Below are 12,402 nucleotides of genomic sequence, written 5' to 3'. Positions count from 1 at the left end.
GCCTGGCCCTGCCCACCCTCTGCCCCTTCATGGAGCGGTTTTGACAGCTGTAGTTTACAAAGTTACACATTGTGTTTTCGTCCTTGGTCTTGGTTTCTAATTTCGTGCCTCAGTTTGTTCATCTGCAGCATGGGAACAATGGTTGTGCCTATGGAACTGAGCTCCGTCCGGTGCCTTGGGTGTTGATACTAGATCCCGTCAGGCCCTGCTCTCCCAGGCCTCTCAGGCTCCCTCCTTTATCTTAAGGTCTCTTTGCAAACCAGCCTCTTACTAAAAAGGACTCACTAAATTGAGGGAGTCGTGTCACTGGCTCTGAGGGTCCCGGTCCCTGTGTAGACAGCGTCATGGTGTTCAGTCTCATCTCTAGGGTCCCCAGGAGCCCCAGGCCCTGAGAAAACGGTCACCACCCTGCCCCTGGCCCCAGGCTGCCTGAAGCTCATTTGCTGTTAGCAAAGCTCCAGAAGGACACGACGTTGTTGGCCAATCAGAGCAGAGCCCTGGGCGCTGCCATGCAGGCAGGGCCTGCGCTGGTGCTGCACACGCACCTGTCTCCGACGTCAGCCTGTGAGACCTTTACCCCAAGCCCGGTGGCCTGGGGACTAAGCGGTAGTGGCTCCACTGCCTGCCCCAAGCTGTAGGCATAAACACCTGCTGCTGTCTTCCACCACCTTGGCGTGGGACCCAGGGTTTGGGGGTTCCGCGGCCCCCGAGTTGAGGTCACTCTGAGCATCAGAGGAGTGACTCCTCGTGCCAAGCTCAGGGCAGCGCCTGGGCGGGGCTCTGGGTGGTGCCGACACAGCTGTTGTATTTTAGGCCGTGTCTGTAAATCCTCGGGCATTTCTTGGCGTGATTGTCGCCCTTGGCTGCCAGCTGTGCTGTGGTTGCTTTCCTTGTCGGCCACAGGTGGCAGGGCCGCAGGGCACCCCTGGCTCAGGCCTGATAATCCCGATGATGCCTCGGCCTCTGCTGGAGCACAGGGTCCAGTGGCTGCTGGACGTTCTGCCTTTTGTGTGACGCATGATGAGCCCACCTTCCCACTCGCAGGGTGTCCTGGACCGGTTTTCTCAGATTCAGCCGAAGCTCATGTTCTCCGTGGAGGCCGTTGTTTATAACGGCAAGGAGCACAGCCACATGGAGAAGCTGCAGCGCGTGGTTAGAGGTGCGTGGCCCTCCCCAGGGTGTGCACGCGGGCGGCAGGTGCAGTGCTGGAGCTCCCACGAGCCACTGCGGCTCTCGGATGCGGCCAGTGGTAGTCGGGGCCCTTGGGGATCCTGTTGCCTTTTGTAAAGCGTGCTGGCAGTGCAGTACTTTGTCCTGTAACCCCCCGTTTCCTCCTCCCCTCCTCTCAGGGCTACCAGACTTGAAAAAAGTGGTGGTGATTCCCTACGTGGCTGCCAGAGAGCAGATCGACATCTCGAAGATTCCAAACAGGTACTGGGCACAGCAGAGGCCTCTGCGGTCCTCCTAGGGTGCGGGTCGGGAGAGGAGGAAGATTTAGTGAAATCGTTTCATAGGTGGGTGCCGTCCACCTGCAGAGCAAGTGCCCCCCCCCCCCCGCCCGGCCCCCGCCAGTGATGTCAGAACAACAGACAAGGCCCTAGGACCCTTACTCTTCTGCCTGGGGCCCCTCGCTGTGGTGGGCTCGGGTGGGGCCACGTCCAGCTGCCTGGATTGGCTATAACAGTCCTGATGGACCGTGTGCCCGCTGAGAGGGGGGACAGGAAGTGCCCAGGCTTGAGAGCTGGCCGCTCTGCTGTAGTGAAGGTGCCCACGTCACCCCTCAGGTGGCTCCCGGCTGCTCCTATCTGCCATGATGGGGTGGTTTCTCTGGTGGTCACCAGTAGCCAGGAGTTGTCTTCCTTGTTCTTGGACACATGTCCCTGTCTTGTTGTAAACCCCAGGACATGGCAAACTGCATGGCCATCGATATTTGTGTCACTGAAGTGGTGCCAGTGCAGGACGGGCATCTCACGCCATCTCTTCCCTGTGGGGAGCCGCCCAGTCAGGCCCACCTGGCTGAGGCTTCTCTGTGGGCGGTCATCGCAGACAAAGTGCTTGCCAGTTAGGTTCTGGTGGCTGGAGGTAGCCTAGTCACTGTGGGTGAGCTCACCATGCCCTGGGGGAGCACCTAGGATCCCCCAGAGAGGAGCCCTTGGTGCTGCGACTCCTCTGGTCCCTGTCTCCCTCCCAGCTTGTGCGCTGGGGAGCGGGGACAGTGTGTGGGGGGCATACCCCACCACTCACCCTCACATCCCCGTTTGTGTTGCAGCGTGTTTCTGGAGGACTTCCTGGCCACGGGGGCAGGCGACCAAGCCCCCCAGCTGGAGTTCGAGCAGCTACCCTTCAGCCACCCCCTCTTCATCATGTTTTCCTCGGGCACCACGGGGGCGCCCAAGTGCATGGTCCACTCTGCCGGGGTGAGTCGGGGAGCAGGCAGGGGTGGGGACGCTGCGCTGTCAAACTGTCGCCATCCCCCGGAGTGCGGCATGGAGCTGGGGGGCGGCGGTGGTGCCTGCAGCGTGGTGACAGGAGGGTTCCCCAGGGCACGGCAGACCCAGCGAGTGGTGTTTGAAAGAGCGAATCCGAATAGGAAGCCTCAGCCATAAAGGTGCACGGGCGGGAGGGGATTTCTGGGAAGTGTTGTCGGGTGAAGGGTGCGTCCCGTCCCTCTGCCCACAGGGGTCCCTGCAGTGAGGAACAGGGGTTGAGCAGCAGAGCAAGGCACACGCGTTTATTAGCCTGCAAGGGGCTCCGTGGGAGTGTGGTGCCCACAGCATCCCCCATTCTGCAAGGGCCTGGCAGTGTGGAGGGCCTAGGAAGCGTGGGTTTGCAGGACACACGGTGGCCTGGGACAGAGCGTGTGGCCGCACAGTGATCGTCTCTGGGGCTGAAATAGAGCACGGCGGAGGGCGACAAAAGCCCGTCTAGGCGTGTGGCAGATTCTGCTCTTCCTGTGGTAGGAGTTGGGCCAGTGGGGACTCTGGGCGGGGACCAGACCCTTGTCCCCTGTGGGTCTCCAAGGAGGTTTGGAGGAAGCCTCTCCCAGCGTCTGTGGAACACAGGAGACCTGCAGAAAAGCCACAATAGTAGCCGCAGCCGTGGCCTTCTTTAGCTAGAGCCGTCCACTGATGCTCCCTCCTTTTTCTTTCCTTTTCTTCAAGACACCCTTGTTTCTTCAAGATGCCCAGAAGAGGAGGTTGGGGCTATGCTGGTCTTTCTCCCCTTGCTGCTTCGCACGCAGCTCCCCAGGCTTAGTGCAGTCCCCACCCACGGAGTGAGCACCGATGCACCTGTCTCCAGGTGTGGCCCATTTCCCAGGGACGCCCCTGGGGAGCTGCTGCAACCTCTCCCCCCAAGTCTTTTGATTGGAGCAGTTCCTGGGCCTTGTCTTGGCCTTCATGGCATTGGCGTTTTGCAAGAAGTATTTATTTATTTCTGTATTTTTATATGAAAGGTAGAGAGTCAGACTAAAAGATATACAGAGAGAGATCTTCCATCTGCTGGTTCACTCCCCAAATGCCCACAACAGCCAGGGCTGGGCCAGGCTGAAGCCAGGAGCCAGGAGCTCCATCTGGGTCTCCCATGATGGTGGCGGGGGTCCCAGGCGCTTGAGCCATCACCTGGTATCTCCAGGGTGCGCAAGAGCAGGAAGCTGGTCAGCAGAGGCAGGGTATAAACCCAGGCACTCTGCTGTGGGATGTGGCATCCTAAGCCGAGTCTTTTTTTTTTTAAAAGATTTATTTTATTTATTTGAAAGTCAGAGTTACAGAGAGGAAGACACATACACACACTCTCGTGCACACACATACACACAGACACACATAGACACAGACACACAGAGACACACACACTCACATGCACACACATACGTGCACAGACACAGACACACATGGACACAGACACACACACAGACACACTCACATGCACACACATACGTGCACAGACACACACAGACACACAGACACAGACACAGATAGACTCGCTTGCATGTGCACACACAGATGCACACACTCACATACACACACATACATGCACAGACACAGACACACAGACACACACACAGACACACAGACACAGAAACACATACAGACACACAGACACACACGGACAGACACACAGACACAGACACACTTGCATGTGCACACAGAGACACACATGCACACACTAGCACACACACACACCCCCAGCGCTGTCCTGGCTCAGTGCTGAGGGCCACCCAGCATTTGTGTGTTTCGAGTCCTATCTCCCAGTTCTACAGAATGGCTCCCTTTGTCCTGCCCTTGTCCAGGTTATGCATTGGACAGCTACCGGCTTATGTGGCTTTTATTTTGTTTTACTTTTTAGGGATTTATTTGTTCATTTGAAGGACAGGGTGAGGGGGGAGACAGAGAGAGTCTTCTGTCTGCTGGTGCACTCCCCGCATGGCTACAGTGGCTGGGGCAGGGCCAGGCTGATGCTAGTAGTCTGGAGCTCCATCTGGGTCTCCCACAGGGGTGGCAGGGCCCAAGCCCTGGGACCATCATTGCCTGGGTTATGTGGCTTTCAGAACCAGCTTGAACCTTTGAATGCCAGGGAGGTGACAGTGTGTGCTCCTCGGTGATGGGACGGGGCACCTATCAGAGTAAAGCTGGGAAGTGTGGCACTTCTCGTCTCCTATTGCTTTACCGCCTCTGATCCCAGTCTGTCCCTGGACTGGATGCCAAAGCTTCTTTCTGACTCAGGTTAAATCCTCCCCCAGATCTGCACTTCTCACCTGGTTCCTGCCTGGCTCTCTCCTTATCTAACGGCCCAGCCTCTGCCTCAGGTGGCTTAGCTTGTAAGGGGAGGAGAATCCACAGGATCCCTGGCAAAAGAGCTTCCCCATCTCCAGGGAAGGGAGCACAGGTGGGGACCCCGTGTGCAGAGAGAGAGGAGTGAGCAGGTGGGGACCCCCGTGTGCAGAGAGAGAGGAGTGAGGAGGTGGGGACCCCGTGTGCAGAGAGAGAGGAGTGAGGAGGTGGGGACCCCGTGTGCAGAGAGAGGAGTGAGGAGGTGGGGACCCCGTGTGCAGAGAGAGAGAGAGGAGTGAGCAGGTGGGGATCCCGTGTGCAGAGAGAGTGGGATGAGCAGGTTAGGTAGGACCCCATGTGCAGAGAGGGGAGTGCAGGTTAGGACCCTGTGTACAGAGAGAGCAAAGCTGCTGGCTGCATCACCAAGGTTCAGGGGGAAGCAAAGCTGCGTTTGCTCTTGGTGTCTGCGTGAGTGAGGGTTCCGAAGGCTCGTGGGTTTGTGAGCTGTGCTTGTCACCGGCCACCTGTGTGAAGATTCAGCTCGGGATGAGAGCTTGCTTCTCCAGCGGCCTTAGGCCTTGTGGCTGAGACCCAGGTTTGCATCAGATTTGGAGCACCTGGGTTGGATTCCCTCCTCTGGCTCCTGCCTCTAGCTCCCTGCTAATGCAGATCTGGGGCAGTGGTGAGGGCCCCGATACCTGGGTCCCTGCCACCCACATGGGAGGCCTGGATTACTTCTTGGCATTCAGCTTCAGCCTGGTCCAGTCTTGGCCATGGTGGGCCATGGTGGATGGGAGCTCTCTCTCTCTCTGCTTCCCAGATAATAAATAAATACATAAAACTAATTTTACCCGGAAAAGGAAATGAGACAGATGTTTGCCACAAGCCAAGAGTGCGAGTATAATTAGTCTGTCCTCTAAGGGGATTTACCGTGGAATGATCCAGTGGCCATCAACTGACTCATTGCCCTCCCACCCTGTGTGAGGACAGTGTGTGTCCCAGGACCTTGTGCGGAAGCTGGCGTGGCCCGGTGTCGTGGCTATCCATCCTGCACGGGGACTCCAAGGCTCTGCCCTCAGGGCCTTAAGGCAGCCCCAGGCCCCAGGAGGAAAGGCCTGGCCCACCCGGTGGAGGGCAGGGCCTGGGGTGGCCCATGGGCTGTGTGGTGCTGGGGTGCCACGTGGCATTCTGGCGGCCTCTGGGTCAGGAGGTCTGGCTCTTAGCTGGGGCATCTGACGGATGGGACCTGGGCTCTTAAGAGGATCCTCTCATCCTGGCTTTCGAGAAAACTTCTGTGGGCAATGGGATCGTAAAGACTGCGGTAATGCAGGGACCTTGGCAGCCATGATAGTTCCCTGTCATGACAGTCATGATAGTTCGCCCTGAGCCAGCCGCTCACACTGTGGACCACAGGGAAGGGCACTGTGGTGGCTGCGCATTGCGGGCCCAGTGTCCCCAGGGTCTTGAGCAAGATAGGAAAGCTGAGGCCTAGAGCGTGATCTGACTGGTACCGGGGCCGCTGGCTCTGGGTGGACTGAGCCTGGTGATGGGGAGCTTCCCTTGCTCCCGTGAGCCCCTGCAGAACCAGCAGGCTCTGGGTGGTGCAAGACTGTGACTGCAAAGCCCCAAGGGCGAGCTCCTTGTCCCCAGGGAGAGCTTGCAGTGGGAAAGGCAGGGTCCAGAGCAGCGGGCTGAGTGAGACCCAGCGTCCGTCCCCGTGTGCAGGTGCAGGTGCAGATGGAGGTGGAGGTGTATGCTCAGGGGCGTCCAGGGGCCTGTGTGTGGGGCAGGGAGTGAGGAAGGCTTCCCATAGTGTGTGCTTTGGAGCTGGGCACCCGGCTCATACGATGCCTGTCAAGTAATGGAAAGTGCTGTGGGAGGTGGGAGGGCCTGAGGAGGCGTTTTGGTTGCATGAAAAATCTCGTCCCCTGGACTGAAGTTCCTTGAATTCTGATCCAAGATCTGCAGATGGACCCTGAGCTCTAGTCCTCCACCCCGCACCTTTCCCTGCCCACAGCAGGGGGAGCCCGTGGCCCGGGGCGAGGCTGGCACCTCCGTCCTGTCAGTGAGGGTCCCTGCTCTCCTGCCTGAGCTGGTGGGTCCCTGTGGTGCTCGAGGGGCGCAGGCCCCAAGAGCTGTTGGGAGGCGGAGTCATGGGTGATGCTGGGGTCAGGTGGCAGAGGGCATGGGGGATGGCCCATCACACCCTGGGCCCCGCCGTGTGCCTCCTGGGAAGGATTTGTGAGTGCTTCATCCCGGGCGATGTGGCACGTGCTGGGCTCACGGGGCGCTCACTGTGTCCCGCAGGGCACCCTCATCCAGCACCTGAAGGAACACATGCTTCACGGCGACATGACGAGTGGCGATGTCCTCCTCTACTACACCACGGTGAGTGCCCCAGCCCCTGCCCCGGCCTGGTGGGGCAGCAGGTGGCGGAGGCCCTGCCCGGCTGCAGCGTGGAGCGTGCCTGTGGGCTGCTTCAGTGTGGGGCGCTGGTGGCTTCCTGTCCTTGCAACACCGGAAGGCCAGCGCGTAGGTCGGGTTAGAGGAAGCGTGTTTTACCCCACGGAGGAGAACTCAAAATTGGCTTTTTCCCAAAACCACAAACGTCAGGCCATTCCAGCACCGCCTTTCCCAGATGGTGCTTCTGTGCCGAGTTTCTATGGCAACCATGCCCTGGGTGATTGATGCCTGATGCCTGGGGTCCTGGCTGTGCAGACCCAGGCCTGCTCCTGACATGGGACCAGGGGGAGGCCGCGCCACTCTCTGTACCCAGCTGTGAGCTGGGCAGTGTGAGCCGAGCGACTTGGGTCTTCCAGCTATAGGGACATGCCCTGTGCCCCCGCCCCCTTCCCTGCGGGTGGAGCATTGGTGCGGGCACTGCTGAAGCTGGGCCCTTGGTATGCTGCGTCCCTTCTCAGAAGCCATCCGGGCAGGAAGTGCAGCTTGGCCACGTGTGCACAGCATCGTCACTGGGCTGCCGAGGATCCTGCACACAGCCCGGGACGCGCCCCGGGACTCGGCCGGGCTTCGTGCCAGAGGCAGCACACAGGGGTGTTACACAAAGGTGCTTCTCTTCTTCTGGAAGCATCCTGCCACGGCTCCGTGGAGCCCGCCTGCCTCTGACCCACCCTCAGGAGCAGCTTGGGTGTGGCTGTTGCCAGTGCTCTGGCCCCAGACTGGGTCTTGGGTGACTGTGCTGCCCGGGGCTCCTGTTGCCTTCTTGGATGTGGACGCTGAAGCCTGTTCCGCAGACCGTGCAGCCTGGCCGTGGTGAGACTGCCAGTGTCCTGGGCTGGGCCTCAGGGATAGGTGCTTGGTGATTTTTACATTTTCATTGATTGGTTTATTTGAGGGGTTCGGGAAGAGGAGCAATGGGTATAAACTGATTGGTAGAGAGAGACCCAGGGGTGAGAGCTGTGGTGCAGTGGTTAAGCTGCTGCTTGCGATGCAACATCCCATATTGGAGCGCTGGTTCCAGTCCCGGCTGCTCTGCTTCTGATCCAGCTTCCTGCTGGTGCATTGGAAAGGGAGGAGATGATGGCCCGAGTCCTTGGGGCCCTGCCACCCTTGTAGGAGACCTGGATAGAGTTCTGGGCTTCTGGCTTTGGCCTGGCCCAGCCCTGGCCATTGTAGCATCTGGAGAGTGAGCCAGGGCATGGAAGATGTCTCTCCCTTTGTCACTCTGCCTTTCAAATGGATGAACGAGTGAACCAGCTTTTTAAGAAGATCTCCCTGCACTGGTTCACTCCCTGAATGCCCGCCGTGGCTGAGGTTAGTGTGGGCGGGGCCGTCCCTGCTGCCTCCCCAGGTCTGCGTTAGTAGGAAGCTGGAGTCAGGAATGGGGCTGGCAGCTGAACCCAGGTGCTCCAATATCAGATGTCAGCATCAACCACGGGCGAGACGCCCAGCCTGGACACTGGGTTTGTGTGGTCCGTGGGCGACTGAGGTCCTGCACGGGGCCACCTGTGTCACACTGTAGTCTGTGTTCTGCGAGCTCCTCACCAGGTTCTTCCCCGGGGTGCACGGGACCTGCACAGGGCACGTCCTCCTGTGCTGCCCCTCCCCCTCCCGGAGTCCGCCCTGGAGGGAGTGGGCTGAGCCCCAGCACGTCCAGGCCCTGTGCCGCAGCCTTTCCTGCCGTGCTGGGTGCTGGGTTCCATGGGGGGTGCTGCTGTTGCCCCCCAGGGCAGATTCCGGCTGACGCCGCCTCCTGCCCGTCTCATCGGCTTTGCTTCTTCCCAGAACCACCCACAGACTCTCCCTGGGGAGAGGGGATGGTTGTCAGTGGGTGGTACCACCTTTTTAGTTTTAAAAACATTTTTAAATTAAGAAATTTAAAATTAAAATGAAAGTTTAAGTCTACTTGCATATGGTGAAACTTTAAGCAGCATTAATAGCACACGTGGGGAAAGGCTGGTGACTTCCTGGGTGTGTGTTCACGGCTCTGCCCTGAGCTGTGGACCAGGAGGTGGCGCTGCTTTACCCTGTTTGTTGTCTCGCCAGCGATGGGCCTTGGGGACCCATCCCCATCAGCCCAGACCTGCCGAGTGCCTGCTGCGGGCCCGTGCTGTCCTCAGAGGTGTGTGTGGATGTTCCCACAGAGCATGGTGTTCCTGGCATGTGCATACCACATGTGTGTGGTGACGGCGAGTGTGTACCATGCGTGTGTGGTGATGGCGAGTGTGTACCATGCGCATGTGGTGTCGGTGCCGTGTGTGTCTTGTATGTGTGGTGTTGGTGAGTATGTACCATGAGTATGTGGTGTTGATGTGTGTATCTTGTATGTGTGATATTGGTGGCATCTGTGTCTTGTGTGTGTGGTGTCAGTGGGTGTGTACCATGCATGTGTGGTGTTGGTGGCACGTGTGTCCCAAGTGTGTGGTGTGGTGTCAGCATGTGTGTACCACACGTGCGTGGTGTTGGCAAGTGTGTACCAGGAGTGTGTGGTGTCGGTGGTGTGTGTGTCCTGTGTGTGTGGTGTGGTGTCAGTGTGTGTGTGTACCACGTGTGTCAGCAAGTGTGTACCACGTGTGTGTGATGTTGGCATGTGTGTCTTTGTGTGTGTGGTGTCAGTGAGTGTGTACCAGGTGTGTGTGGTGTTGGTGGAATGTGTGCACTATATGTGTGTGGTATCGGTTAGTGTGTACCAGGCATGTGTGGTGTTGATGTGTGTGGTATGGTGTCGGTGTGTGTGTACCACACATCTGTAGTGTCATCATGTGTGTACCACGTGTGTGTGGTGTTGATGGCGTGTACGTGTCACATGACCTCATGTCTGCAGTGTCTGTGTTGTTTTCAGGCTCTTGTCACCAGCAGGACCACAGCAGAGGTTCCTGGACATGGCCTCATGTGTGCGTGTCCGCCCCTGCCGAGGCGTTGCGGGTCAGGCGTGTGTCTGAGCTCCGGTTACTGCCGTCTTCGGCTTGGTTTCGGTGGTTTTCCTGGGAAGCTGGCAGCCTGGGCAGACGGCGGAGCTGCGGAGCTCTGTTCAAGCCGTGCTCCTCCGTTGCAGGTCGGCTGGATGATGTGGAACTGGATGGTGTCAGCTCTTGCCACAGGGGCCTCTGTGGTCCTGTACGACGGCTCCCCGCTGGTCCCGACACCCAGCGTGCTCTGGGACCTGGTGGACAGGATAGGGTAGGTACCCGCTGTGCTGCTCCTTGGCGCCATGGAGCTGGCTCTCTAGGCCAAGCCGCTAGGTGCTGTCCGTTCTCCAAGTCCCTGCGGGGGGCTGGGTGGTGGTGGGCAGAACCTGAGACATGGGTCCGCCCGAGAGGTCTGAGACATGGGATCCACCCGAGAGGTCGTCTGAGACACAGGGTCTGCCCGAGAGGCCGGGGTGGGCGCTGCTGCGGGGCACAGCAAGCTCCGGGGGGTTGGAGCGGCATCAGGAGACGGCACAGGATCTCGGTTCCTTCCTTCTAGAAATTTACTTAGAAAATGTTATTTACTCGTTTATTCTAAGTGTTTATTTGTTGGAGTTATTTATTAGAGCTCACTCATTCGCTCCCATCCCCTGGTTCACTGCTTGGATGCCCAGGATGGCTGGGACTAGAACCCAGGGGCTTGCTCCGGGTGTCCCCGTGGGTGGCAGGAGCCCAGTCACTTGAGCCATCCCCTGCTGCCCTCGGGGGTGCATCAACATGAGGCTGGAACCTGGAGCTGGCACCAGAGGGACCAGGCCCTCTGATACCGGACACAGACGTCCTCTTGGGCGACTTCTCTGCTGGTCCAGATTTCTCCTCTGTGTATTTATCTCTGTAAAAACTGTACAGTTAAGACGCACCGTGTAGCGTCTGCCAGGGCTGAGCATGTCCCTCCCTTGCGTGGCGGCACAGGCTGCACCTGTATCTCGAGTTTCCCACACTCCCAGGCTGCTCCCCGAGGCCCCAGCAGATGCCTGGCCCAGGGTAGTGTGTACGCACTGCCGACGGTGCCGTCATAGGCCGGACGCAGTAAGAGAGGGACACAACTAGTAAGAGCAGAACTCAGTAAAATAGGCTGGTTACGCCGACAACGGGCCGTGAGCTCGGCGAGCATGGTGAATGTGGCAGATGACGTTTCTGGACTGCAGTTGATGGCGATTGACAAACCTTGGGGAGCAAAACCCCGGGTCAGGAGCCACTGTGTGGGACCCAGCGCCAGCCAGTGCAGAGTCCCGCTTCTGTGACCAGGAAGCCCGCGCCGAGGGGAGAGGGGGCCCCTGGAGCCGGGTTGGGGGGTTCTGTGTGCTCAGGAGTGGAGTCGAGTCTGGTGGAGGCTGACTACGCAGGTGTATTCACAGAGGGCGGATGGGGGCCCGTGGTACTGGGGAGCCCTGCTGTCCCCAGCCAACCCTCTTAACCTCCTGTTAACTTGGGAGGGAACCGTGAGGAGCCGGTACCTCCCCGGCGCCTGGAAACTGTGAGAATGGGGAAGGAGGGGCAGCCTCGACCCCACCATTGTCACCTTCAGGAGCACCTATGTTGCTGTGCTTTGCTGACGGGTTAATGTCGACACTCAGCACCGTGGGTCCTGGGGTGCTGCGCCGGCTGTGGCCGGTGGACACTTCTCCCTCGGACGGGGGGCCTGTGAAGCCGAGTAGTAGCCCTCTCCGCTTTGTTGGAAATGGGTGAGGTCGGAATTCCAGGGGTGTCGATTTCATGGCCCTGTGGTCCCCCGAGACAGAATACTCTGCAGATGGGAAGGGGACGCTCCCGGTGCGCACGGGGGTTTGAAATAAGTACAGCACAGGGTGGAGGGAGCCCGGGTGCCCGCTCTGTGGTGGCGTCCGGGTGAGAACGTGCCGTGCCCTGTGAGTAGACGCAGGTGCAGGGACGTAAGCTCAGGTAAGGAGGAAGTCGGGTTCGCCCCAGGGCAACGCTGAGCCTTGAGGGTCGCAAGCTGCCATGCGAGTCGCCAATTGCAGACGGCTTTGTCTGCACCCGCTGGAGCCCTGAGTCCCTCGTTCTCTTTCCTGCCTGTGCCTTTAGCATCACCATCCTGGGAACAGGTGCCAAGTGGCTGTCGGTGCTCGAAGAGAAAGACATGAAGCCGGGTGAGTGCTCTCGGAGTTCCTGCCCCCGAGGTACCGGGCAGGGGGTGGGCGCCCGCGTGCCAGCCGTGGTTTCCATCTCCGTGTTTCTCCGCC

The 12,402-nt window shown here is 59.1% G+C and overlaps 1 protein-coding gene across 3 annotated transcripts in view; it reads left to right on the top strand.

Moving 5' to 3' along the window:
• AACS (acetoacetyl-CoA synthetase) overlaps positions 1-12,402 on the top strand; it is a 42,717-nt gene that overhangs the window by 17,882 nt on the left and 12,433 nt on the right. For 2 of the 3 annotated variants that reach the window (XM_062182552.1, XM_062182553.1), the window contains exons 6-11: positions 1,045-1,159; positions 1,350-1,431; positions 2,270-2,417; positions 7,077-7,157; positions 10,285-10,409; positions 12,245-12,309. In XM_062182552.1, coding sequence (XP_062038536.1) covers positions 1,045-1,159; positions 1,350-1,431; positions 2,270-2,417; positions 7,077-7,157; positions 10,285-10,409; positions 12,245-12,309 — 616 coding nt within the window. The remainder of the gene's footprint in view (positions 1-1,044; positions 1,160-1,349; positions 1,432-2,269; positions 2,418-7,076; positions 7,158-10,284; positions 10,410-12,244; positions 12,310-12,402) is intronic. The other variant, XM_062182555.1, reaches the window with a different exon arrangement.

This window comes from Lepus europaeus, chromosome 23, assembly GCF_033115175.1.
Source record: "Lepus europaeus isolate LE1 chromosome 23, mLepTim1.pri, whole genome shotgun sequence".
Taxonomy (NCBI): Eukaryota; Metazoa; Chordata; class Mammalia; order Lagomorpha; family Leporidae; genus Lepus; species Lepus europaeus.
The sequence above is the reverse complement of the archived record's forward strand: the minus strand, read 5'-3'. Positions and strand labels throughout refer to the sequence as shown.